Below are 25,944 nucleotides of genomic sequence, written 5' to 3' on the forward strand. Positions count from 1 at the left end.
TAACACTGCCGTTTAATTGTTCTTTTCAAAAAACGAATGGAGGTTATACTTAACCTGTGTGAAATCCATCTCTGCATTTCGATTGTCGCGTCACGTTAATTAAGAACTGAAAATTGCAGTTACCATATCAACTTCTATCTCTACATTAATGTAAGTTTAATTTTTCAAAACATTTTATGGTAATTTACCTATTACTAGTGGCCTTGAACTATAATACTGACCCGGTGACATTGATAATTATGTAAGAAATTCATTTTAACATTTAAAACTGATTTATTTGTTGATTTTTAATCAGATTGATATGCTAACTTTTAGGGTGTTGCAGAGTAACATTACTCGCATGTTTTGATTGAATACTGCATAAAATATTTCTATTTGAGTAAATTTTCTGGAGGCTGATGTAATCCTTTAAAATCTCACGACAGGTTGAATAGTGTGTAAAGTTTTCAGAGCCTTAGTTTTATTTCTGATACTCAAAATGTATTGAATGAACCTTCATTCTATAAATTTGTTATTTTATAGTGTATTAATTCGTTTTTATGATATTTCTGTTGTTTGGCCAACTTTAAATGTGCCCTGTTATTTTAATAATACTTTTAAAATAAGGAATCCTTTTTTTTCTACTTTAATGTAATGTACATTTAGGGAATATCTATGATAATTAAAAAATCTGATTTTTGTTTTCAGTATATTTACACATAGTGAAAATTAAGTGTAAAGATGTGTAGAAAAGACGATGTCTTTGTCTATGATTGTATAGCCACTTAGAGCTGGAATTATTGAAATATTTTTGTGCCAGTTGTTCCTTGTAATATTAAAGTTTTTATAATGATAAGAGTTTTTAAGTGTAAAAATTTGCTATGTATATTACATTTAGGTGTAATACAAACTATTTCAAATAATAAGTATAATGAGTGATTTATTACAAAAAAAGTTTTGTTTGTAACCCAGAATAGGTATTAATTATATCTCTAAATTTCATAGCCTACTAATTGATGCAAACTGGTCATTGACCATAGTTTTTGTGTTACTTAATATCTTGCTAGAACAACCAAACTTTAATATTTAGCTTTGTTCTGGGCAAGATTATAAACCATCTGTTCAAAGAAAACCCTTATTTTTGAGTTATCTTCTTTCTGTGTTGTTTACCAGTTTTCATATTACTCATCCTTCTTATTTGAATAAGTGCTTGCTGCTTTTTTATTGACAGTTAGTGTGGTAGTAACCCAGTGTACTTGTGGGTCCATCCATGGAATCCAGTCAGTTGCAGTAGTAATCCTATCCATTGATTTATAGATAATGTGAAACTAGTATTTTGATTTGCCTTTTGGGTAAGCTAAAGCCTCCTATTATTATTAAAAGTCGATCAGTTTTATCTTAAACATAATTTCCCTTTTTCATTTACTGACCAGAATGCCAGTTGAAAATTTGTTCTGAATTCATTTAAGTGTATTTAACATAGTGTTAACATTTAAGTGTTATTTAACAATATTTATTTGATTTATGTATTGTCAACAACAAATATGGTAATTGTTAGCTTGAATGCCCTTAACCATGCCCTTAATCTTTATCAAATTGAAGTATGCTGAAAAATATGTTACATAATTAATAAAAATATAACTTTCAAAAGTCAGAAGAGTGAAATTAATAGTATTATTGTTCCTCAGAATCTGTAATGGCAGTAGCGTTATCTGTTTTGGGCAACTCCATCATATAGTCAGGACACAATGAAGCAAGACTGGACCATAAATGATAAACTCGGGTCTTGTAGTCCCTGTACTTTCTTTTGAAAAAGAACTCTTGCGAGATGCCCATGCAAGTGGTGCTTAGAATTTCCATACTGAGGAACGTTTAAACGCACTTCTCTCCATGTATGCTTGACTCACCACGTGTATGACCTCCCATGACTGGATATATGAAATCATATTTGTGGTTCGCCACTAAATGTTGGTGGCCCTCGTGTTGCAAACAATTATATGTCTTCTAGCAATCGCTAAAAATTATTGTACAACGAAGAATATACTTTTAGTATGATAGGCAATAAGGTGGCATGTCCACGTGTTTTAACAGGAACAAATAACCTAGCTTTTTTTTTAAACCTCCGTGACCACTGTTAGGCATTGCTTCAGAGGATGAGGTTGATGATTTGTAGTGTGTGAAAATGCCATGCCTGACGGGGATTTGAACCCGGGACCTCTGGATGAAAGGCCGAGGTGCTACCACTCACGTCATGGAGGCCGGCCAACCTAGTACTAGTTCGATTGTCAATCATATTCCAATATGTGATATTTAAGTTGAGGATGTTCAGGTTCACAATTACACAAAATACATTAAAATATGAAATATAAAATTTACAAAAGATAAACATTATACATTTAAAAAAAAAGAAATAGTTTCACTGAATTCACTTAAGCTAAAAAAAAATTATTATTTTATAAATTATTTAACAAATAACAGGTTATTTTGACTTCACCAACAAAAGTTACAAGACTTTACCCATTAGTGAGAGTGTTATTTATCTGCAGTAGTAGATTAAACTAGTCAATACAATAAAAAGAGAAACATTGAAAATGCTATTCTTAGTTCATGACCATAACAAGATTATAGCAGTTGATTAGATTGTAGCAGTGATTGTAATGCAGTTTCTGGTCTAATTTGTTCTGTGGTTGTCTTCGTAAGGAAGGAGAAAAGTTATAAGTTTGTTTTTTTTATGTTTACATTAAGGGTGTTTAACTAAATTGTAATCACTTTTCGACAGTAACATAAGCCAATTATCCCAGCTATCATTTTCAAAGATTAAAACTGTCTGCGAAGGAGATATTACATTTTTCAGTTTGTAGTTTAAACATATCATGTACACATATTAGGAAAAGAATAGATGGTAATACAGTGCCCTGTGGTAGGCCAAAAACATGAAGATTCAAAAACCTAGTGTCATTAAAAGAATTCTTGCATTTTCTTTGCATTATTGCAAAGAATTCTTGACCTTCTGTGAATACTCTTTTAGATAGTTATATTTAAACATTATTTTAAAAATATTTTGTACTGTTTCCAAATTTGCTATTAAAGTAATTGTCATATACACCAGGATAAAAAAATAAAAATTTTGTTTACTCAATATATTTTAATTGAACAATATAACCTTCTTACCCAATGCTGCTGATAACTAGAAGAGTTATCTAGATTCTAGATAACTAGAATTACAGTAGTGTATTTGGAGGATTCCCGCTTATGTTTTCATACTAAACTTAAAAAAAAGATTGAAGCTGTGCTTGTTGCCTTCCAATTTTGAAGTTATAGCCTAACTTTTGAGGTCGTAAATTTAAAAAAAAATTAATTTTATTGATTATTGAATTAGTTTAAGAATGCAAAGTTGTTACTCAATATAAAAATATTAGTGAATACAGGCTTAAAAAAAAAATCATGTTATATATACATAATAATGTGTAATATATATAAAAATTATTGAATTTATAATATTTTTTTTACTGGCAGCTGAGAATAAATAAATAAAAAATGCATTTAAGAAAACATTCAAAAAGTATTACAGTAAAACTATTTTACCTTTCTTATTGTAATAGTCCCCATCACTGGCAGTAATTAATTTTATTACCAAAAATGGTTTTAACTTGTGTAAATAAACTCATAAATAAAACAAAGGTCAGACTTATTTATACAGAAATATATTACAGATTAATAATGTATGAACAAACAATTTTGGAATGCCTGTTCGAAAAACATTGACTTGCGAAACAAAAAAAATGATCAAAAACTTCAAGACTTCCTTTGACAAAAATTAAATCCTTTCACATAGTGTTGTTAACACCCAAGAACAGTTTAATACGTGATAAAATTGGCATGCTTGATCTAAGATTGCTAATGATAATTCTCTGGGGCCCCAACCATAATGTTAAATGGTTTTTGTCATTTAACATTTAGGACAGATTTTATTTAAGTAATTAATTAAGAAAGAAAAACATTAAGTTGATAAAAATTTTATGAGACGAATTAGTACTCCTTTTTCCTTTGGCAGAAATGGTTTCTGTTTATAATATCTTATAAAAACTTTCAAGGGACAATAATTAAATAGAAAAAAGTTGAAATAAAAGTTTTAAAATGAGAGCTATGCTTTCTTGACAAACAGGTTTGTTATTGTGATCACTCAATGAATATTGAGCAAAATATATGAACAGTGGTCAAGCAAATGAAATTTGAAAAATCTTCTGCAATTACATTTTAATGCCTCAATACTGTTTCTAAAAGCACTGGTATTGGTTTCCAGAGATGTAGTCAGCTAAAGGTATGCCATATATATGTCAAGGAATTTAGATGCCAAACTAATGATGCAAATCTCATGAAGTTTAAATTTGTACTCTTGAGGTATTATTTTGTAGAAATCATTCATTTTTTTTCATTACTTTTTGTGATATTACTTTTTGTAATATTTTACAGTGTTACAGGACATCAGATGTAATTAGATTCAACAGTAGAACCTTAATTTAGTAAAATTTCCATTAATTGACAGTAATTTTACTTTGACTAATTATGAGTGATAGCTGCTTAGCGTTAGATTAATATGGTATTTATTTAATTTGATGTACTCTTACAGAAAAATCTTTTAATAATGGAAGAATCTAATGATAACAAGTTGTTGAGGAAAATGAAAGACGATCCTGTGGTCCCAATAGGTGAGTTGTCTGGTTTATTTTACTTACTTTTAGGAAAGTTAAATTATCAGTGATACTTTTATTTTGATCTTAATATTCTAGAAATGTAACTTAGATAACATAAATTTTCTAAAGAAATTAAGATGTTCTCAAGACTGATAATTAAGCAGCATGTGTGGTGTGTCAGTCATTTTTAATTGTTTAAATTTATTTAAACTGATTGAAGTTTGGTTTACCAGGACTGTGTGAATCTTTAATTTTAGTAAAGAAGAAACATTTTCTTACACATAGTGCAAGTAGTTGGGATTTTAGGTAAAAAGTTTCTTTAGAAATCAAAATTATTTGTCTGGAAAAGTATAATAATGTTTATCTTATGAATTGAGCATTTTATTTAATATATTCAGTCAATGAAATGTTTTAGAATTGGCATTGTTAAGGTATTTTTTATAATTCCCCTACACTAAACATGATTATTGAAGCTTTGTTTTCTTACATTAAAATATGTTTTGTGAACAAGGTGATTGATAATATTTTTAGATTTTGAAGCAGTTTTTAAAAATAATATGCATTTAACTTGGACATATAAAATAAAACTTATTTAGTTCAGTAAATATTTACTTCGTTTCACATGAATAAGAAAAATAATCTTGATCATCACTTTATAAATTGTGTTGCAGCTGCAGTAAAAGTAGAGCAGCCTTAAGTAAAGCCAAAGCCTCTGTTCCTACATTTATTTAACAGTAGTGCTGTGAAAAAAAATCATTTGGTCAGTTGGAATTTATGACAGTAGTGAGGACAAATATCTGGAAATACCATAAAATTTCTTTCCACAATAATTTTTAATTTCTAAATGTAGAATAGCTCCTTTTTTATTTAAAGAAACTGGACATATGTATCTTGATATTTTTCTGTTTGGATTTTCCTCTGACCGATAACACCTGTCAAAATAAGCAATTGTTGATTTATAGACATTTAATATTTACATTAAAAAGGTTTTTGTTTTATAATTAGAAATAGTATTGTGCATTTTTTGTTATGATTTTATATTCTTACACTCCATAATTTTGTATTCCTGATACATCTGTTTGGTCTGTCATTAAAAAAAAAATTACTAAATTTCAAATTTTTTTTACATTTACACAAAATCACTGTCTATAAAAATTAATTCAGTTATGCGCGTGATAAAATAGATATAAAACTATTAAAAACAGATTTAATTTAATGACTTTAATTTGTGATATACTTCCCAAAAAATCGTGCCTTCTTTCTAATTTATGGTTTATATTTCCAGAAGATTTTCCCAAACCCCTTTATTCAGCTTCTTTATCATGGGTGTTGTATGTACAATTTTCTTTCTAGAATAATTTACATACAACACGAAACATTGTAAGTGTAGGTATGAATTACAAAGAAATAAGTAAAAACATAAAAAGATTTTATAGAAGCGTATAATACAAATTAAATGAGTGCATTTTTAAATCTCAATTTAAAAAAAACATGTAACTGTAGGAACAAGTTAATCTATAAATTTTGGTTCTGGAAAAATTTAGTTTGAGTGAGTTTTTGTTTATGAGAAAATTACATAACAAAATTTTTAAAATTAACAATTTTTTTCAAACATCTTTGATTCTTCCTTAAAATTTTATAATTATTAAAACCTGAATCTGAAAAGAAAATATGAAGTTTTGACTAATTTTTTTATGGACTACTATTTATAAAAAAAACTAATGAAATTAGGATTTATAAAAAACAGTTTTCTGGTTTTTTTTTAATGTTGTAGCAGATTTCTGGTTGGAAGTTATGTAAACCTTTATTTAATAATTCCACACAGGATACATTCCCAGTTTTTCTAAGAATAAATGCCTGAAGGCGGTAATAAAAAAATTTTGTTTTCATGAATTTCATTTTTGAATTCATGTGGAGAATATTGATGGAATATTATAACTTAAAAGCAATAAGTAAAAAAAAATTAACATAAAGGAAATGTTAGTTTTATGTAATAAGTTGTAATTAAAATGAAGTATGACTAACTATCTATTATCAATGTTCTATGTAAAGTGATATCCTTGCTTAGTAATGCATTGAGTAATGTAATAATGTAATGCTGTTGAGTAACCCTCTTTGGTATGTAATAAATTACTTATGAACATAGTTTACTTATTTTAATAATCTGTTCCATGAATATTTAAAATAGTTCTTTTTCTGAAGAAGAGTGGACAGACAGTACTTTTTGATATGTAGTGATCCCCATTACCTGAAATTCTCTTGTGAAGTATTACTCTAAATTTAAAAGAGTATGGAGTTAGAGTAACATGCCTTTTGCAAGTCTTAATTTTATGACGTAAAAATTAAGTCTTAATATTAAAAGATGAAGTCAGCATAAAGTTGGTTTTTTTTTTGATTTGAAGTATGTTCATTCAATAAACAACCTTGAGAACTTACTGTACTGTTTATAACCAAAGAAACACCTTGTGATGTGTGAAGTAGTAGTCACAGTGACATTGATTAAAAACAACTAGCTTGTCAGGATTGCCAAACGTTATTTAAAGGTTTTTTTTAATATTAATGAATGCAAACCAAAATATTCATGAATTTATGAAGGTCTATTAATTGGTCAGGAAGAGATTGCGGAAATATTGCGGTGATTTTAACTTGGTTTAGATAACATCAGTACAAATTCCAAATTATGTATTATCAGGTAGTAAAACATATACAGTTTCCGAAGTGGAGAGATAGAAAGGGAAGGAGGCTAAAGTAGTGGAAAGAATACTGGATTCAGATGTTAACAGCATTATAGTAACTTCCAAAATTTTCCAGTCCAGCAACGATAAGTGCTGCAGCAAGCATGATGGATGTGAATGGAATAAAACAATTATTAATATATTTAAACATTTGTAAATAACAAGAAAGAAACCTTTAGCTGTTGTAAATAACAACAAAAAAAAATGGTAGATTAATAAAAATGATATAAAAACATAAATAAAAAGAAACAAATATTATTTTTTGTGTAAGTAAATAGGGGTAAATATGTTTATTGATTGATTTACTCTATGGAGTAAATGTTTGTAAAAAAGAGTAAGAGAATAAGAAGGACAAACTAGAAAGAGAGAGTGAATAAAGGCTGTAAGTAGATGGTTTGTCTGCATCATGTCTTTAACAAAGTTCATTAGTGGAGCAAAATTTGTTGCAACATTTGATTAAAACAGACAGAAAGGTCCATGTGCCCTTAGAAAATGCAGACAGTCTCTTTATTTTTAACTAGATTTGCACTTTGCAGCTGTGATTATGTAATGTAAAATTACTTATTGGTATAAATAAAATATTTATTTATTAAGTTAAAATCTGAATTATTTACATCATATTTATAAATTATTCAGTTCATATTGTGACAAAATAGGAATGAGAATAAATATTTAAAAAGAAGATAAATAATTTAATACAGTCCTGTCATATTAATTTTTGTTTAATTATACCTGTTTATTTTTCTATATTTATAAATGTAACATTCCAATAAAACTAGTATTTTAGAGATATGTTGTATTTGATTGTAATAAAGCCACAAAAGGGCCTTCTATATTATTATTAGTATTGCTCAAACTGATGATGTGATTACCTATCCCCATAACAAACCACATGCTGGTTTATATTTATGAGTAGTAAATTGTAAATGACAATAGATTTTTTCCTTGTAAATATTTTTTTAATATTGAATTATTTTTAAAAGTGGTTTTTGTTTATTTCAGGAGTTCTAGGCATGTGTTTAACATTAGCGTATGGTGCATATAAATACAAAAGTGCAAGAAAAGTCATGTCTACATCTGTTTTTCTAATGCAACTTCGTGTGGCTGCGCAGGGTACTGTTATTGGTTGTATGGGAATTGGTATGGTATATAATTTAGTGAAAAATATGAAGAATTATGGAAAACCTGCTACTCCTAGTACGGAATAACATAAAGAGAAAAATTTATTAGAGTAGGGAGCAATTTGTTGTATGATACAAATACATTTATGAATGTATATATTTTTTAATATTTATTTTTAATGTTGTATATTACAAATTAATATTTGTAAGTATTAATTTATGTATTGTTATTTTGTGATAATTACTGCATTAATGCTGATTCAATATAACTTTTTTTTAGATTGGGTGATATAAGAGAGATCCGCATTTTAAATTTTTATTGACTGAAACTGTTGAAATTATTTTTTAATGAGTAATTTTATTTAATTGTTGAATTAGTTCAATTTATTTTTTTCTTATTTTCTGCTTGTAGTGTTATGCATTCATTCTATGCATGTATATAAAAAATACACTACCGCATACACATTATATGTAAAATGTTGAATTTGTAATTTTTAATAATGTTTTTGAATCATTTGATTTCTCAGTCACTCTTGTCTGTTATTATCAGTATTAATGTATTATGAATAATTCCAACTGTGATTATGTGAAAAAAATTGATTAAAATTGTTACTTTTGTTGTAAATGTTACATTTATTTTATTTTTAAATCTTATTTTCCTTATTATTATTTATTATCCTATTAATCTGGTCTTGTATAATTAGTTTTGTTGTGCATTAATTTGCTTATCATGATACAAAAAAGCCAAAGAATTTCTTTTTAATGAATTTAAATCTTAACCTATGTAAGAAAAGGTTATATAAATATAGGTTATGTTGACTGTTTAACATAGAAAGCATTTTGCATTTTTTGGTCATTCAATTTTATTACTGTATATTATTTTTTCTTACTAGTTAAAAAAAAGATTGAAAGGAAATTTAAGTACATATTTGTGATAAAGATAAATAATAAAAAATTCTCCATGAACTCTAAATAAAAAAGAAAACGATATAGGTGTTGATTTTGAAGTATTGTTTTTTATCACACTATTTTGTTGGTTTTATCATTATTATCATCATCATCATCATATGGATACACCATTAAACGAATGCTGAGAATGTACTGTGTTTTTGTACAAAATTTACTTTTTAATTTACCATTGCATTTTGTTTAACCTGAGGCCTACATTTTATATAATTTAAACATGTTTAGTCTAGCTAGGATGAGAATTTTTAATTAGTACCTTGAAATATTTAGTCTTCAAAATACCAGATAAAATATAAAAAGCTTACTTCATTTGCATTTTTACTTAGAAAGACTTTTTAACCATTATTATACTTTAAGGATATATTATACATTTAATTAATTTTGGCTTATTAGTAATTAATAAAGCCCCATTAACTGTTAGTAAATATTTTACTCATATATATGTATAAAGAAGTACTATTTTCTAATTTTATGAGCACAATATTACAGTATAAATATGTAAATCAAGCTGCATGGTCAGCAGAGATGTGTTTTATGAAAAACCTACATATTATTGTATTGACATTATATGTTAGCTTAGATTTTAATCTCATCATTCATGAAATGATCAGAAAAAATGATGAAAGCTGAATTATTTCTTAAGTAATTGCATTACTATCTTATTTTAAAAATATAATAGTTCAAAAATAAAATAAATCTTTTCTGTTATCTCAGAATAATTACTTCAATTTTCTTTTTTAAAATTTCTTGTGGAATAGAATATGAAGAATTGTTTGTTGTATTACGCCATTATGAGTTTCTTGCAATCTGATAATTAGGTCTAGCATTTTTGATTCAGTTCACTATATTCATTTGATTGACAATAATTTATATATGTATATATTTTTTATATATATGTATTTTTTTATGCATACAAGGAATTTTTTGGTATACAATGTTGATTGGAAAGTTTTAAGATTGGACTTGTAATTTCAAAGTGGCATTACGTTGGATCTCCTCTTAGTAGTTTACTTCTTACTAAAGACATGGATCGAATAGTGTTTTCACTTCTGGAAGTATACCTGGAAATTTTCTCTCTTAAGGGTGTTAAGAACCCTCTTTGTATTTGCCTGGATATCATTAGTTAAATCAGATTGGTTTCAGGGGGATAGAGGGGTGTGGAAGCATAGAAATTTGGATAAAAATTCCACAACTGAGAACACAATGAGCCAGTGCATTGCCATGACTCAATCCTTGCACTCACCAGAGTGCAGACGTTTTCTTCACACATTTTTATACAATTGCTGAAGGACACTTAGTATCCCTAGTTGACTGACTGCACCATAGGGGCAAATCTGTGATGCATGAAACCCAAAGAAAACCACCAATAAGTAGAAATTATATCCAGACTGTTGCTTGGTGTAAAAAGATCTGGATACCAATGTAAAAGAAAAAATAATTAAGCAAAAAAAAAATAATTTAAATTCATAATCTTAGTAATAAAGGCATACTTTGATTTCAATATAAAGGAGTGCTGATTTTGACAAAATACTGTAAAAATAAACATATTTATGATAATTTATTTTAGGAAGTCTGTGAAAATGTTAAGATATAATAAATATATTAAGGATTGTTGCTTGTTTCAATTACTACATATTAACCATTTTGGTGATATTCATGTTTTGTTTTTTTTTATATTTTAAATTGTTAAAATATTAAACTGTTTTACCTACAGGAATTAAAGCTAGCTGAGATAGGTGTAGGCTTTCTAAAGAAACAATGTTGCCTTACCCTGGATTGGTGCAATATTCAAATAAATTTTGAGCCATTCAGCTAAGACACTCACTGGAGGTAATCGAAATTATTTAACTGAGACACGTTAAAAAAAAGAGAGCTCAATTCTGAACATTATAGTTATGAAATTCTACATGAAAAGTTGAAAAATTCAACTTTTTTGAGTAAAGTGCGAGAGTTGGGAGTTGTCTGTGATGTGATTTGCACATAGCATATCATAATTTATGTATTAGTGAACTGGATTCTGATATTTTGATGTAAGTAGTTAGGAAAGATTTTCTTTTGGATGTGTCTAATACACCAGTCATGAAATCTTTATTTCAGTATTAAAATCCTAATGACTAAGTAGTAATATTTCAGTATTAAAATCCTAAGTATTATTTGATACTTAAAAAGGAATGAATCTAAGAACACCATTTTGATATAAATTATTCACAAACTGTACTGCAATAGACTATTTTGACCAAACTGTGCCCTTCAGATGGTTGTATCAACATTACCTATTGAAAAGAACTATCTGCTGTATTAGATATTTTTCCCTGTAACTATTAATTACTGTTTTTTGAATACTGCAGATAAATTTTCTGTTCAACAAAAATTTTTTTTTCTATTCTAAAGTCGATCCTTTCGAGAATAATATTCCTCGCACTATACAAATTATATTAATCCGATCAACCTAAGTACAGAATTAATAAATAAAAAGATGCTGCAAAAACATTACAACAGTTAAATTGTATTAATAATTATGAATTTAATACATACATTTATGATTTGTCTCATCTGAAAATAAAAAGCAATTTTCCTTATTTTTTTAAGATAAAATAAATTATTTTATAATGTGTTTTATGACAAATTTTAACATAAATTACATAAAAGATTTAAAATGAAATTTTAATTAAATTCATCATCTGCTTACTATGAATATTGAATTCATATTGAAAATTTCATGCGTTTGCTTTATCTATTATTAAAAAATATGTGTGCCTGATATCTTTATGCTAGTATAAAGTAATAATTTTCATAAAAAAGTATTTTCTGAGGGTTTGCTGTCCTGTAGAATTAAAAATTTAGGTATTTTGTTGTTACTGTAATTTTAATATTTAAATTATTGTTTAATTAAATTTATTTGTAAAATATACATTTTTAACTATATTGTTGATACATCAACATAACATTTTTGTATAGTGTATTACTTTCCTGTATATTTTATAAAGAAATCCCATTGTTCCTACTTGTTTTAGTAATGTATAATCTTATTTGTTTATTTGTTACTTAAACAGTTTTTAAATGTTGGAATTATTTTTTTAATTCTATTTTGTAATTTTTATGATTGAATTAAACAATTAAAAACAATGCTTTAGAGATTTATTTTTTATGTTTACAAAAAAAAGGCTGTGCTTGATTTTATTTATAATGTGTATTATATTCATCCTTGAACAGGTTGTGGTAAAGTACTTGTAATTGTTTCGTAATAAAAATTAGCACATTAATTTTGTTCTATAGTGTAACTATTCCACTCTTCCTTATAGTTTTGAGATATAAGCAATACTGGTCAGAATTGGTTTCTCCAAGAAACATTTTGTTTAGTATGTAATAAATCTCTGATAAACAAAGAGAATGTAGGGCTGATCATGTGACCCTGCTGAAATGCAGAGTTCCTGTGCTTCATCCGGTTTGGCATTCTGATATGCAGCAATATATTTGGCTTTGCTGAAAGGTAACAGGAAATGATTCACTTCACTCAGTCCTTTATAAGCCTGATGTGTGAGATTCTTATTTGATTGTTTTTCTTAGAATTGGCTTTAGTATTTTTATAAGTATTTAGTGTTTTATATCAGGTTATTTATAGCCGCTAGTGTTGTGGCACATAACACATGTGTATTTAAATTTTTTAACAGCCATTAAACAATGTGTGTTGCTGTGTGATCCAGTATTATCAGTTTGAGTTTTTAGTTTTGTAAAGCTAATTTTTTCTTAGTAGCTACAAGTTAATTTTTAATTATGGCCATTAGGTAGGGATGCAAAATGAAAAATAAGTTTCTCATACTTGGATTTACTTTTTAAAAATTCAGAAAATGTGTAAAGCATGATGAGATTCAACCTTCCAGATGAAATGTAAGTTGCATTTCTATGTTTCCAAAGTAAAATTCTTAATCATTTCCTTCTTAACTGTTCATTTTTACTCTAAGAATACAGTCTTAATCTATTGCACCTTAAAGTTTTTCATTCATTAAAGTTTAGGGGATTGAGATTATATATGACTGATGTATATTTCAATTTGTCCTTGTTGCTAATTTAAAATATAATAAACATTTTTATACAATTTATATTTAATATAATTAATTTCATTAAATCATTGTGAAATTTTATTATTTATGTTTTTTCTTTTCTAAAGTCGATCCTTTCAAGAATAATATTCCTGTGCGCTGTATAAGTTATATTAATCCGATCAACCTGAGTACAGAATAAGTAGAATAAAATAGGATGCCACCTACCTTATACCATACTAAGAGCAAGAGCGCTTCCGCATCATCTTTTTTTTTTGTCTTCAGTCATTTGACTGGTTTGATGCAGCTCTCCAAGATTCCCTATCTAGTGCTAGTCGTTTCATTTCAGTATATCATCCTACATCCTACATCCCTAACAAATTGTTTTTCCGCATCATCAGTTGCGCCATATAATTTTTTTTTTCAAATCATTCCTATTAAATTACATGTTAAAATTGAAATTAAAAATCATGCTATACTATACTTAAGATTTAAAATTTAAAATAGTTAAAAGATCTTTTTCCAAATTAAAATCAAAACTGAAATAAAACTTTTAATTCATTTTTTTTTTTTAATTTTAAATTAAAAATTGCATATATATAAATATGAAGTCATACTCAGCCTCAGATTGACCATTATCGAGACGTGGTTAATTGAACCCCAATCACTTAAGTACTAACTAGTATTTAAATCTGTATAAAATCAACTAACATTTACTAGGGTTTAAACCTTAGAATCTTCAATTTGAAAAATCAGCTATTAAAAACAATTTATTACCAAAGACAAGATAAGCATTAGACCAGCCCAGTGGGCTCGTTATTTACAAAGTAAATTATGATTTATTGTTCTCATGTAAAACTGATTAACCTTACCTGTGTTTGTTGATAAGTTTTCACGCTGGATAGTAAAACTTTTTCCATGAAATTTTTTTGATTCTCTTTGTTGGAATCTTGTAAGTTGACATAACTATTACATAGATATCATGGTAAACTATAAATAGTGAATGGAAAAAATACAAAATGATCCTATGAAAATACGTAAGACAAATTGTTCAATTTTTCTGCTGTAAGTTCTAAAATCATCCAATCATTTATTTCAGTATTTAGCATTGTGTTTAGCTTGGAATAAAATTTATTTTTATGAAAAACAAAATTAAATTTCTTTGGTATTGATATTTACTGTTTTAATTTCTTTTCTACTGTTATCTTAGTAAACAGCTTTTCTTCTGCTGGTTGTTAGTTAAAATTTATACAGCACACAGTTTTCAAGCTAAAATGGAACTTTGTATGTAATATTGTGTGTGAGTTTTATGATTGTAAAGACTATCTATCATTGTCTGGTCACATGTAGTTAAACATTTTATAAAATTTACAACACTTGAAATATTAAAGTTAAGTATAAAACTTAAAAAAATTTCATTAACTTTTAAATTTTATTTTAGGAATTAAATAGGAGAGACAATATATGTTATAAATTAAGGTTTGAAACGTGTTAAATTTGAAAATTATTTTTTAATAACTGCCATCATAATCTTTTTAATAAAAAATCAGCATAAAATGATAGAATATTATACAATTTAATATAAAAAAACATAAAATGTTATATAACATAATTATAAAATGAAAATCATTATTTTTAACCTTGAACTAACAACCTTGTTATTACCAGACCAATAAATCATTTATGTATGTTCTGTAGTGACAAGTATGTATTATCATTAATTGTTTTAATTTGTTGTTTTTTTCTGATCTAACTATACGATTAATATGTTTAAAGGTTGTTAATATTGTTACTAAACATTTTCAGTTTGGTAAAACTTCATTAAGTGAAAGCAGGGAAGCAAGGGTAAAGTTATCCACAAGTTTTATCCTAGCAAAATGATGGTGGCATGGTGAAATTGCTTTTACTGCATTTAAATATGTATAGCGTGATTATGTCTTATTTGTAATTAATTTTATACTACTGACTACCAAAATTTTTTAATAAATAAAATTTTTGTATTTCACAAAAACGATTTTGATACACTGATATATTATTTTTTATTTAGCTAAATTTAAATGAGTTTAGTTTAGTAAATGATAAAAATAAATTGTAGCTTTCTATTATTTGATAATACAGTATGATTCTGTTAAAATTGCCATCTGCAGACAACTGTTATACTCATGTAACAGACTAACCACATTATTTTGAACAAAAAGTGATAACGAAGAAGAAAAGCCAACTGAGTTAATATTGTTAACACAATTAAAATATTACCAAATGATACAGTTAAAAGTGAGATTATTATGGGATAAAATAAAATGTAGAAAAATAAGAATACAGTACTGGAGTATGGATTGTATTGTATTTTAATGTTTATTGTTGGATTTCATTTGATTTTTTTCTGAACGGTAATTGTACAATGTTAAGCACTTCCCTTGTAGCCTAATTGAAAATACAGCTCTAGTAACTGATTTGATCTCAAAGTACCGTAAAGTAATACACAGTACTACATAAATTAGAAAACATTACTATATTAACACAACACATGAAGATTAGGAAAAGTCAACATAAATTCTTGATATTGTTATTTTATATTTTTTTCTTCCTGTTTATACATGCAGTTATATACATAACTGCACTGTATGAGCAGTGCAATTTATGTTTATTTTGTTCAATTTATGTATACTAAATATGCATTTGTAGTATGCAAATTTCTGTCACACTTCTGTTCAGTTACTATTTTATTTGTACAAGCTAATGAATGAAATTTGTATTTGTATCTAAAATAAAAAAATTGTTACCATTCTATAAAAGATTTTAATTTTTATTGAGGAAAAGAAAGAGTCTGTTTTTAGTGTTACATTAAAATTGTAAGTTATTTATTATACTGTTCAAATTTTGGTATAGTTTATATTTTATGAGATTTAATAAAAATATTTTTATTTTTCAATCGTGCCTTATTTTGTGTTACATTGTAAGTTTTAAAAAGAAATGTTTTTGATTCATTTTATAATCTAAAAACGAAAAACTTCACTTTTTATGTAATTGTATATAATAATGTAAAATGAACCATTTTTTATGTTGATGTATTTTATACCTATTGGTTTAAACATGCTATAATTTACTCTTTTTTTACCTAATTCAATATACACAGTGTAAGTACTGTGATTATTAGTTCTATAGAAAAGTTTTTAAAATCATTATAAATAAAATTAAGAAAAAAACTGTATGAATCAACTTCATTCAAAATTTTTTAATTTTAGTTTCTACTTTAACACAACTGAGATTAACTTGCATTTTTCTGTGTAAGTTTTATGCTTGATATTCTATGGTATTTTTAAAAAATTTTATTAATGAAGTAATGATCACTAAAAAATGTTTAAATACTACCTATGTTTTATTTACTACCTGTTGGTAGTATAGTGATCAGCTGAACAAATTTTTTTTTTACTCAAGTATGGAAAATTAAAATATATATATATATATATATAATTACAAGTTTGTACATATCCAATAAAATATGTATATAAAATTATATACTTATGTACTTATTGAATGTATGGAAATACACTTTTTTATATATATATCTAGAAAAGTACTTTAAAAAAGATTTGTTTGAAGTGGTTTGGAAACTCCCATAATGTATTAAACACTTCAACTTTTTGACTGTGTATTACATTGTCAAAAAGTAATTATTAAAAACAAAAAGCCTGACTACTAAATGTACATACCTATGTAGAATAATTATGAAAAATGAACAAAAATTGTTAAAAAAGTTTTTCTTTCTTTTCTTACAGGTATTTTTTCAGGATACAGTAAGTTAGTCAGTGATGTGAACTTTGATATTCTACATTTTATGTTGTATTCGGTTGCCTATTAGTCTTAACAAAGTGGAGGCCATTAAAGTTACCATCTCATATAGGTCTGAATCTTATGCTGAATGCTGTAAGAGTGTATAGTTATTAACATATATGTTATGTATTTATTTATGACAAGTTTTTCAATTTAGTGTCGACTGAGGTGGGTATGTATTAGGATAATAAAATGTATGAAAAAACTGCGTATTCATACTGTATGGGTGATAAAAGGTATTGTGGAATAGTTAATTGGTTTTGGAGGTTTTCTGCTTACTGTGGAAGTAGACTTGTATAATTTAGATACAGTAAGTTCTCAAAAGTTCAGTGATCTGCTTTATTCATTTTACATTGTAAGCTTTAATTTGAAGAGTATAGTTTACTGACGAAGATGAGAATTATATTACATTGGCTCTTTATTTTCTTTGGATTATTGCACAAATGCATTTGTAATGAGCATAGTAGTACCAGCATGTTATACCTTCTGATTTTTCATTGTTTGGTATGTAATATTTAAAAAAAAATATTTTAGCCATTGATGTACCTGGTTGACTGTGGTGTTTTTTTTTATTGTATCTAAAATAATTTGCTAAATTAAGGGTTAATTAACCTTTAACTCTAACCACAAAATATCATCTTCTTTATTGACTTAGCTTAGTAAAAACAGTTTGTAACTATGCTACTATTGCGTAAGCATTAAGTCAAATTTTTATCAGCACCAACCGATAAATAAATATTATTAAAAAAAGTGTAATCAAAATTGTATCAAAATAATAAGTTGCAAAAACCGCGACCACCTTTTTTTTTGGCCCGATTATCATTCTTTCCCTTATATCGTATACTGTATAACTATACAAATGAAAGGTAAGGTATAAAATAAAATTCATAATAGATTTTTTTTTTTTTATATATAATTACCTTAAAACATCGGTGAGGAATTTTGTTGCAGTAATATTTTATTTCCTCTAAAAAAATGTATTAAAATGGTTTTTCCATATACAGTGAAACCTCTACAAAATGGTACCTCCGAAAAACGGTAACCTCCTCAAAACGTACGGTTTCTCAAGTCCCGATATATTTTTATAGAAATTAATCTCTTCAAGAGAAATACTTCTGAAAACTTCGCAATACAAAAACGGAAAGGAAACACATTTTACGTATTAATCTTGTCCCGTAAGATGGAAAGGAAATTAAAAAAAAAAGATTGTACATTCCCACGATTTGCAAATTATAAATCCAGTAGATAATTATTGTAATACAATACTGTAACTGTTGTTTATCTAATTACACGCCGTCACATACTTGGCTCATACTCAAAACAAGGAAATAACACAGAAAACAAAATTAACAGCTTCGGAAAAGAATTGGTTATGGTCGTACCGCGGAAGAATTCGCATAAACAACGATGATTTGCGACAGAATATATTAACCGCTAGAAATATTATTGACAAGAAAGTTCCAAGAGTAAATTATTGAAACAGAACACTGTATTTGATTATTTTATCTTAGAATTAATGATAGCTCGTGTTTTGTTTTAGGATAAGTGAATTTTTTCTATTTATTTTATTACTGAAGTCTATACTTAAAGTGAAGTGTATAATTATTGAAAACGAAAGTTCCAAAGGTGTTATTGAAACAAAACTGTACTTGATTATTTTAGAAAATGATTTAAAAGTTAGTGTTACATCATGTTATATGTCTTCTAATTAAATGTAACTTTTAAATGAAAAATTACTAACGGTTTTTGATAATTTGTGGTTAATGTTCTCCATATGCAGTATAACTTCCGGATTATTTCAAACGTTTATCTTTGTCTAAGTTCATTTTACATTTATATAATTCATAGAACAGGACCTCACGATAAATTAGCTCGATTTTTAAAAACTTTGCAACACGAAAACCTCTTCAAAACGGAATTGTTACTCGGGTCCGGTCAGATTCCCTTTTGGGAAGGTTTTATTGTATTTTATCAGTTCCGATCATTGTCATCATCAAAAACTGATAATTTAAATGAATTAACTAATAATTTAATAAGTTTCAGCAAACTCATTGAGTTTGGATTTAGTTACTTCAGTAAAATAATATTGTTAAAATTCGATTAGAGCATTTAAATTAATACAGTAATTTATTTATTGTTTAATTAATGTTTCACGAAGTACTTCTCTATACTCGCTAAATTAATATGTAATTTAATTTTATGTGCATACGTAGCGAACATAAATTATAAAAAAGAAGTAAATTTTATCAAACATAATATTAACTTTGAAACAGATATCTATTAAAATTGATACTAGTAATTTAATGAATTCATGAAGACTAAAAAAACATGTGTGGTAGGGGTCATGACTTCACCATTCTTGTTTCAGGTCCGTAGATTGATTGTTTATTCAGTACACGTGTTCAGCTCCCGCGGGCAAACAAACAACTTGTTGCACCGCGTTCAATATTATACATCCTCTGTTACTTTTTAATTGCTCCCAGTTTAATTTGTGTTTCATAAAACAACGACATACTTTCATAATAATACTAATAAAAAAGAACTCATTTTCAATTCGATTGTAATCAGAATGAATATTGTTCGGATGAAAATGCATACTTGTATGAAAAAGTAATTTATCACATCCAATCTTCTATAATAATTTAAAGTAACCAAAATAATAATGATAAAGGGATGTAATTTGCAAAGTAAATAAAGTTATGAATAAATAAATAAAAGATTAATAAATTATAATTGTCTATTATTATTATTATTATCATAATATTACTGATTTACAGTCGTTACCTTCCTTCGTTCATGGCCAGAGCTACCGTATTTACTAATAATGTAGTTTTAAACAAAATTGCTTCTGAAGTGTCTTGTAAAAAATTAATGAAAAAATATGTATTTTAATTTGCTTCGAAAGGAAATTATTTTTTATTAATAGATAAAATATGTGTAAATTAATATTAATAAAATTTAATATAAAGTATAAATATTTTAATAACTTATTAAAGAAGTGTCTTATCTTTATCTTTTTTTAATAAACATTGTAGAGGTGTTATGATTTAAAAAAAAAAAATAATTGAATATCAGTAAAAAAAAAAGTATTTTAAAACGATTTAAAAAAAAAATAGGTACACAATTGAATAAATTATTAATGTATAACATACAACATTTTTAATAAATACTATACTAAATTTAAAAATATTTCAGAAGAACAAGGCAACAAAAAATATTCAATTTTTCTTTTAGATAGATTTCATAAGAAACCTGTTGTAATGGGTACCATGTTTCGACTTCGGGAAAATTTCGACATATCTCTGCGTTTCACATTCCCCAGACCCCAAACCACCTTCAGTTCAAAAGTTTATATATACATCTGTATATAAATATATGTATATATATATACATATTTCACTTCCTTGTAGACACGATAACTGCCGTAATTTTGCGCTAATCACTTTCAAATCTATACATAAAATATAACTACCCAAAATCTTGGTCTAGTTTTTTAATGACCAAAATCGGACTATGGAGATGGAAATAGGAGGGATTTTTGGAAAAAAATATCGATATGACTTTTTTATTAAGTAAAACATCGAATTCGTTTAAAGTTCCTACTATTCTTTGGATAAGGACCTAAAACATATCTACATAAAGTTGTTTGATATCACCAACCATTGGCCCAGAGGATGGAAAAAATAGGGTTTCGAAGACAAAAAAAAATCATAAATCCCTTAATAGGCACAGTATTAAATCGGTTTAAAGAGGTCGTTAGTCCTCTAAACATTACTTAAATAAAACCTTTGTCTGTAAAAACGTTTGATATCACCAACCCTTACGGCATGGAATGACTAAAATGTTGCAGGGATTGTAAGAAGATGGGGCTTGTCATATGATAAATATGTAAAACTTTTTTCACATTCAACCATTGTCGTATTGAGTAAATTTAAAGTTTTTCTTAACTTTAAGGTGCAAATCTTTTTTATCCCCTACTTAGCACCGGTGAAATTTACCTCCGCCTTCCGGCGTACCGAAAAGGATTTTTTTTAATGTTTCCTAAGGCACAAAACCTGGTTGGGTGGATTTTCAGCAGATAATGCTCCAGGGTGTGAAGCAGTGGACTATTATTATGAATTATAATAGAAAAATTTTAGAAGAACTTAGTAACAGAAAAAACTCGTAGGAGACGGCGAGAATTGGCACGGCCTGCAAGGGAATGAGGCATCGGAGGGTGCCGGGTTGGACAGGTCTGTGGCTGAGTGCCTTGGGGGCCCTGTCGAGCATGAGAGGGGTCGCTTTGGTGCGGTGAGGCCGTGGACAATCCGCTCCCGGTGCCTGAGGGCTTTGCTCACGTTTTTTGTGATTATAGCTGACAGTCGTGTGGGTAAGTAATAAGTCGGTAAGTAGTTGAATTGTGTGTGTGTGTTTGTGTACGCTGGGTGAGATTGTGGAAATTTAATTAACTGTGTTGTGTGCTTTGATGGATAAGTTATGTGTTATGGCCATGTCTTCATGATTGTTGTGCGCTCGTCTTCTGTTGGCTTGATTATATGAATGTATAAATGTGTGTGGTACGTCTCGGTATCTGTTAGGTGTGCTATGTTCCTGGATGTTTTCCTCCTTTAGGTATTTGTGGTGTGCAGTATGTGCGTGAATGCTTTATTAGCGGTTTCCCAGGAGGTGGGGTCGCTACTATTATTATAGGACTATTGTGCTGATTTTAAAATAATTTTATTTTAAATTGTTTGATATAATCTGTACCTATTTAGGTCTACAGGTTATATCTTGTTTTGATTTTTCTTGTCAGTGGTTTTATTTTGCAGCAAGTGTACATTAAGAAGTGTTTAATTAAGTTTAATTTTAATTTTTAAATTTTATTCTTTATTTTTCCTCAATGGAAGGAAAAGTAAGGCCTGCCCCGCCCCGTTCTCCCACCCCGGAACTGTCCGTCGGTGGAGAGGAAAGCGGGTCTGGCGCTAGGAAGCGCCAGAAACGCCGGGACTCCGCGCCTCCTATGGAGACGGAGCCCGTAGCGGGCTGCAGCAAGGCTGCAGCAGCCGCCTACCCGCAGGCTGATGATGGGGCCCCATCACAGCCTGCTACCGTCAGGCGGGAGAAAATCCCGCCAATAATGCTGGACTGCCCGAAGGAGTGGCCAGCATTAGCGCGCGACATTAAGTCGCGGATCGGGGGGCGCCTGGTGGCTAAAAGCACCGGGCTCTCGATAAGGCTGCAGCTGGGCAGCGAGGCGGATTACCGGGCGGTGCAGAGTTTTCTGCACTCGAAGGGAATCGCCTTTCACTCCTTTCAGCTCCCGAAGGACAGGGAGCTGAAGGTGGTTATACGGGGAATCCCCTATGGGGCTGCCCCGGAGGAAGTAAGGGAGGAACTGACCTCCCTTGGCTATGAGGTGGTTTCGGTTAAGAAGCTCCTCACAAGGGACGGTCGGGAAACCCCGACCTGCCTAGTGGCCCTTAAGAGGACCCCTTCGGCCCGGACCATTTATGACCTTGGCAGTATTTTTTACTGCAAGGTCGCAGTGACTGCGTTTGTGTCACGAGGGGGGCCACCCCAGTGCCACAGATGCCAGAAATTTGGACACTCGTCCAATTACTGCCAGAGGGCCCAGCAATGTGTCAAGTGTGGTGGGGACCACGACACTGCCACATGCGTTAAGCCGCGTGAGGAACCAGCCTCATGCGTTAACTGCAAGGGACCTCATCCGGCTAATTACCGGGGTTGCCCCTATTATAAGGAGCAAGTCAATAAGGTCAAGGGCATTAAAAAGCCCGCGACTGTTGACGGCCGCAGCTGGGCCCGTGTTGCCGGTGGGGGAAAATCAGCCCCCAAACCGGAGGTGCCGGCACCTGTGGCCAAGGCGGTAGTGAAAAAAGGGGAGGTACCCTCCCCAACACCCGCCAAGCCAAAACCGGCGGCGACCACCAAGAAGGTGGTGAAACAAAAGGCGGCGTCAAAGCCGGCCCCGGCGAAGAAGGCCAAGCCTTCCTCGACGGGAAAGGCCAAGCCTTCCTCGACGGGAAAGGCAAAGCCTGCTCCGGCTGGGAAGGCCAAGCAGGCTGTTAAAAACACCGCGGCCCCTGTGACCCCGCGCCCCACCAAAAGGGCGGCCGCGCCAAAAGGCACCTCCAGCGGCAATCCGAAACCGGCTACCCCGTTGGAGACCACTGGCATGGACTTCCTGTCGCAGATGACAGTGAAGGATATCCTGCCACATATCATGATGGTTTTGCCACGCCTGCTCCAGGCAAAATCTCTCAAGGACTGTATTCAGTCCTTAATAGAGTGCCTCATGGCTGTACTGTCCAGGTATGGTTAGGCCCACCCTCAGACTCTTGCAGTGGAACGCCAACTCAGTAGTAGGCCGGACGGAGGAACTATGCCGTCTGGCCGAGGATCTACTGATAGACGTGATACTGTTGTCTGAGACGTGGTTGAACCCAACCAAGCAACTGACCCTTCGGAACTATTTTACATATAGGACGGATAGGCCAGTTCGACCCGGATCTCGCACCTCTGGTGGAACTGCGGTTTTAGTCCACAGACGCCACATGCATACGCGCGTTGTTCTTCATACAAACGTGATGGAGCAAACGTGTGTGCATGTGGAGCATCTGGGCACGGTGTATCGGCTGGTTTCGGCTTATAGCAAGCCGAACGACGCGGTAACCGGCGCAGATCTGGATGCCGTGCTGGAAAATTGGGATGGGCCCATGATACTCATGGGCGACCTCAATGCCAAACACGTGTCATGGAACAGCATTCTGACAAATCCGAATGGCAGATTGCTGTACGAAAGGGCGAGAGCCCGCCGCTTGGTCGTCGTAGGCCCTGAGGTGCCCACGTTCGTGCATCGCTCAGGCAGATCTAGGCCTGACGTGCTGGATATCGCAGTCATGAAGGGGGGTACCCTCCCATTCATGATTGAAACGATAGAAGACCTCAGCTCGGACCATTCCCCTGTCCTGTTGGAACTAGGTCAGGCAGGGGGTGGCCGAGATCCCCCGCCTATACCCCGAAGGTCAGTCAACTGGAAAAGGTTCTACGAGACCCTCCAGCGGGAGTACAGGCCGGTAAATCCTGAGCTCCTGAACACCCCGGAGGAAATCGACGACACTGTCGGGCGCGTCACGTCGTCAATGACTGAGGCCCTGGCAGGCAGCTCATCGGCCAAAACTCGAGCAGTTGTTCGAAACGACCTCCCTCCTCATATCTCCGAAGCCATAACGGAGAAACGAAGACTGAGGAGGAGATATCGAATCACCCTGTCCCCCGCTGATAAGCGGGCCTTTTATAATCAAACGGACAGGGTAAAACAACTGCTGACAAGCCATCGAGAGGATTCGTGGAACGAATACCTCGCCACGGTCTCTGACGACATCTCCTCGGTGTTCAGGTTGAACAGGAGACTGCGAGAAGGGAAGAAGCCTCGCCATCCGGTTGTGGGGCAGCGAGGTTTTCTTGCATACTCGGAGGCGGAGAGGGCCGAGGTATTCGCCGATACCTTGGAGGAGCAGTTCACTCCAAACCCCCCTCCCACCCCGAACGACGAGCACACAACCGAGGTGGAATCCTTTCTTGTAGATTATTTCTCACAGGTGGAGGATGCCCCTCTAGAGATTGACCAAGTCACTGAAGCAGAAGTTTCCGCAGCCATTAAGGCCACAAGCCCCGACAAGGCCCCGGGTGTCGACGGGATCAGCGCCCGTGCATTCCGGAACATACCGGCCTCCGTGATTACAGCAATTTCGGTGATATTCACGTCCATTTTGTACGTTGGATATTTCCCGAATTGTTGGAAAACGGCCAAAGTCGTATGTTTACCCAAACCGGGGAAAAGTTTACTTTTCCCACGGAATTATAGGCCAATCTCCCTGTTACCGGTATTGTCTAAGTTGTTCGAGAGGATTTTTCTTGAAAAACTGAGGCGATACATGGAGGGAGAAGTGCGGCCCGAGCAATTTGGGTTCAGGGAGGGTCACTCAACCACCCTCCAACTGGTAAAAATAATAGACGACCTTGTCGGAGGCCTGAACAGGAAACGGGTGACTGCAGCCGTTTTTCTGGATGTGGCCAAGGCCTTTGACAAAGTTTGGCATAGCGGGCTGCTTTATAAGCTAGCGCGATCGGCGATCCCCTACCGCTATGTCAGACTGATGCGGTCATATCTGCTAGACCGACATTTTGTCGTGCGCGTAGGGGAAACGATTTCCTCCACCAGAGAAATAGCCGCTGGGGTTCCCCAAGGAGCAGTACTTTCCCCGTTCTTGTACACTTTGTACGTGAACGATATGCCGCTGTCGGAAGGGGTCAAAACGGCCCTTTACGCAGACGACACGGCATATTTCTACGAATCCGCAAATGTGGATTACGCGGTCCGGAGGCTCCAAAGGCAGCTGGACTTAGTGGAACCGTGGCTCGACATGTGGAGAATCAGGGTCAACGGTGAAAAATCGGTGGCCGTGATGTTCACATGCAAGACAAGAAAACCGACCAGAGAGCTGGAAATCTCAGGGGAGAAAATCCCTTTTGAGAAAACAGTTAAGTACCTGGGGGTGGTGTTGGACAGGCG

General features: G+C 31.3%; 1 protein-coding gene across 1 annotated transcript; it reads left to right on the forward strand.

Moving 5' to 3' along the window:
• The first annotated feature begins 1 nt into the window (after window position 1).
• LOC142322347 (HIG1 domain family member 1A, mitochondrial-like) lies at window positions 2-16,467 on the forward strand. The gene is made up of 3 exons (XM_075361323.1): window positions 2-150; window positions 4,610-4,688; window positions 8,411-16,467. The coding sequence occupies exons 2-3, from the start codon at window positions 4,625-4,627 to the stop codon at window positions 8,614-8,616; spliced, it is 270 nt and encodes an 89-aa protein (XP_075217438.1). The 5' UTR covers window positions 2-150; window positions 4,610-4,624; the 3' UTR covers window positions 8,617-16,467.
• Window positions 16,468-25,944: the final 9,477 nt, after the last annotated feature.

The sequence above is a fragment of the Lycorma delicatula genome, chromosome 3 (genome assembly GCF_047948215.1).
Source record: "Lycorma delicatula isolate Av1 chromosome 3, ASM4794821v1, whole genome shotgun sequence".
Classification (NCBI taxonomy): domain Eukaryota; kingdom Metazoa; phylum Arthropoda; class Insecta; order Hemiptera; family Fulgoridae; genus Lycorma; species Lycorma delicatula.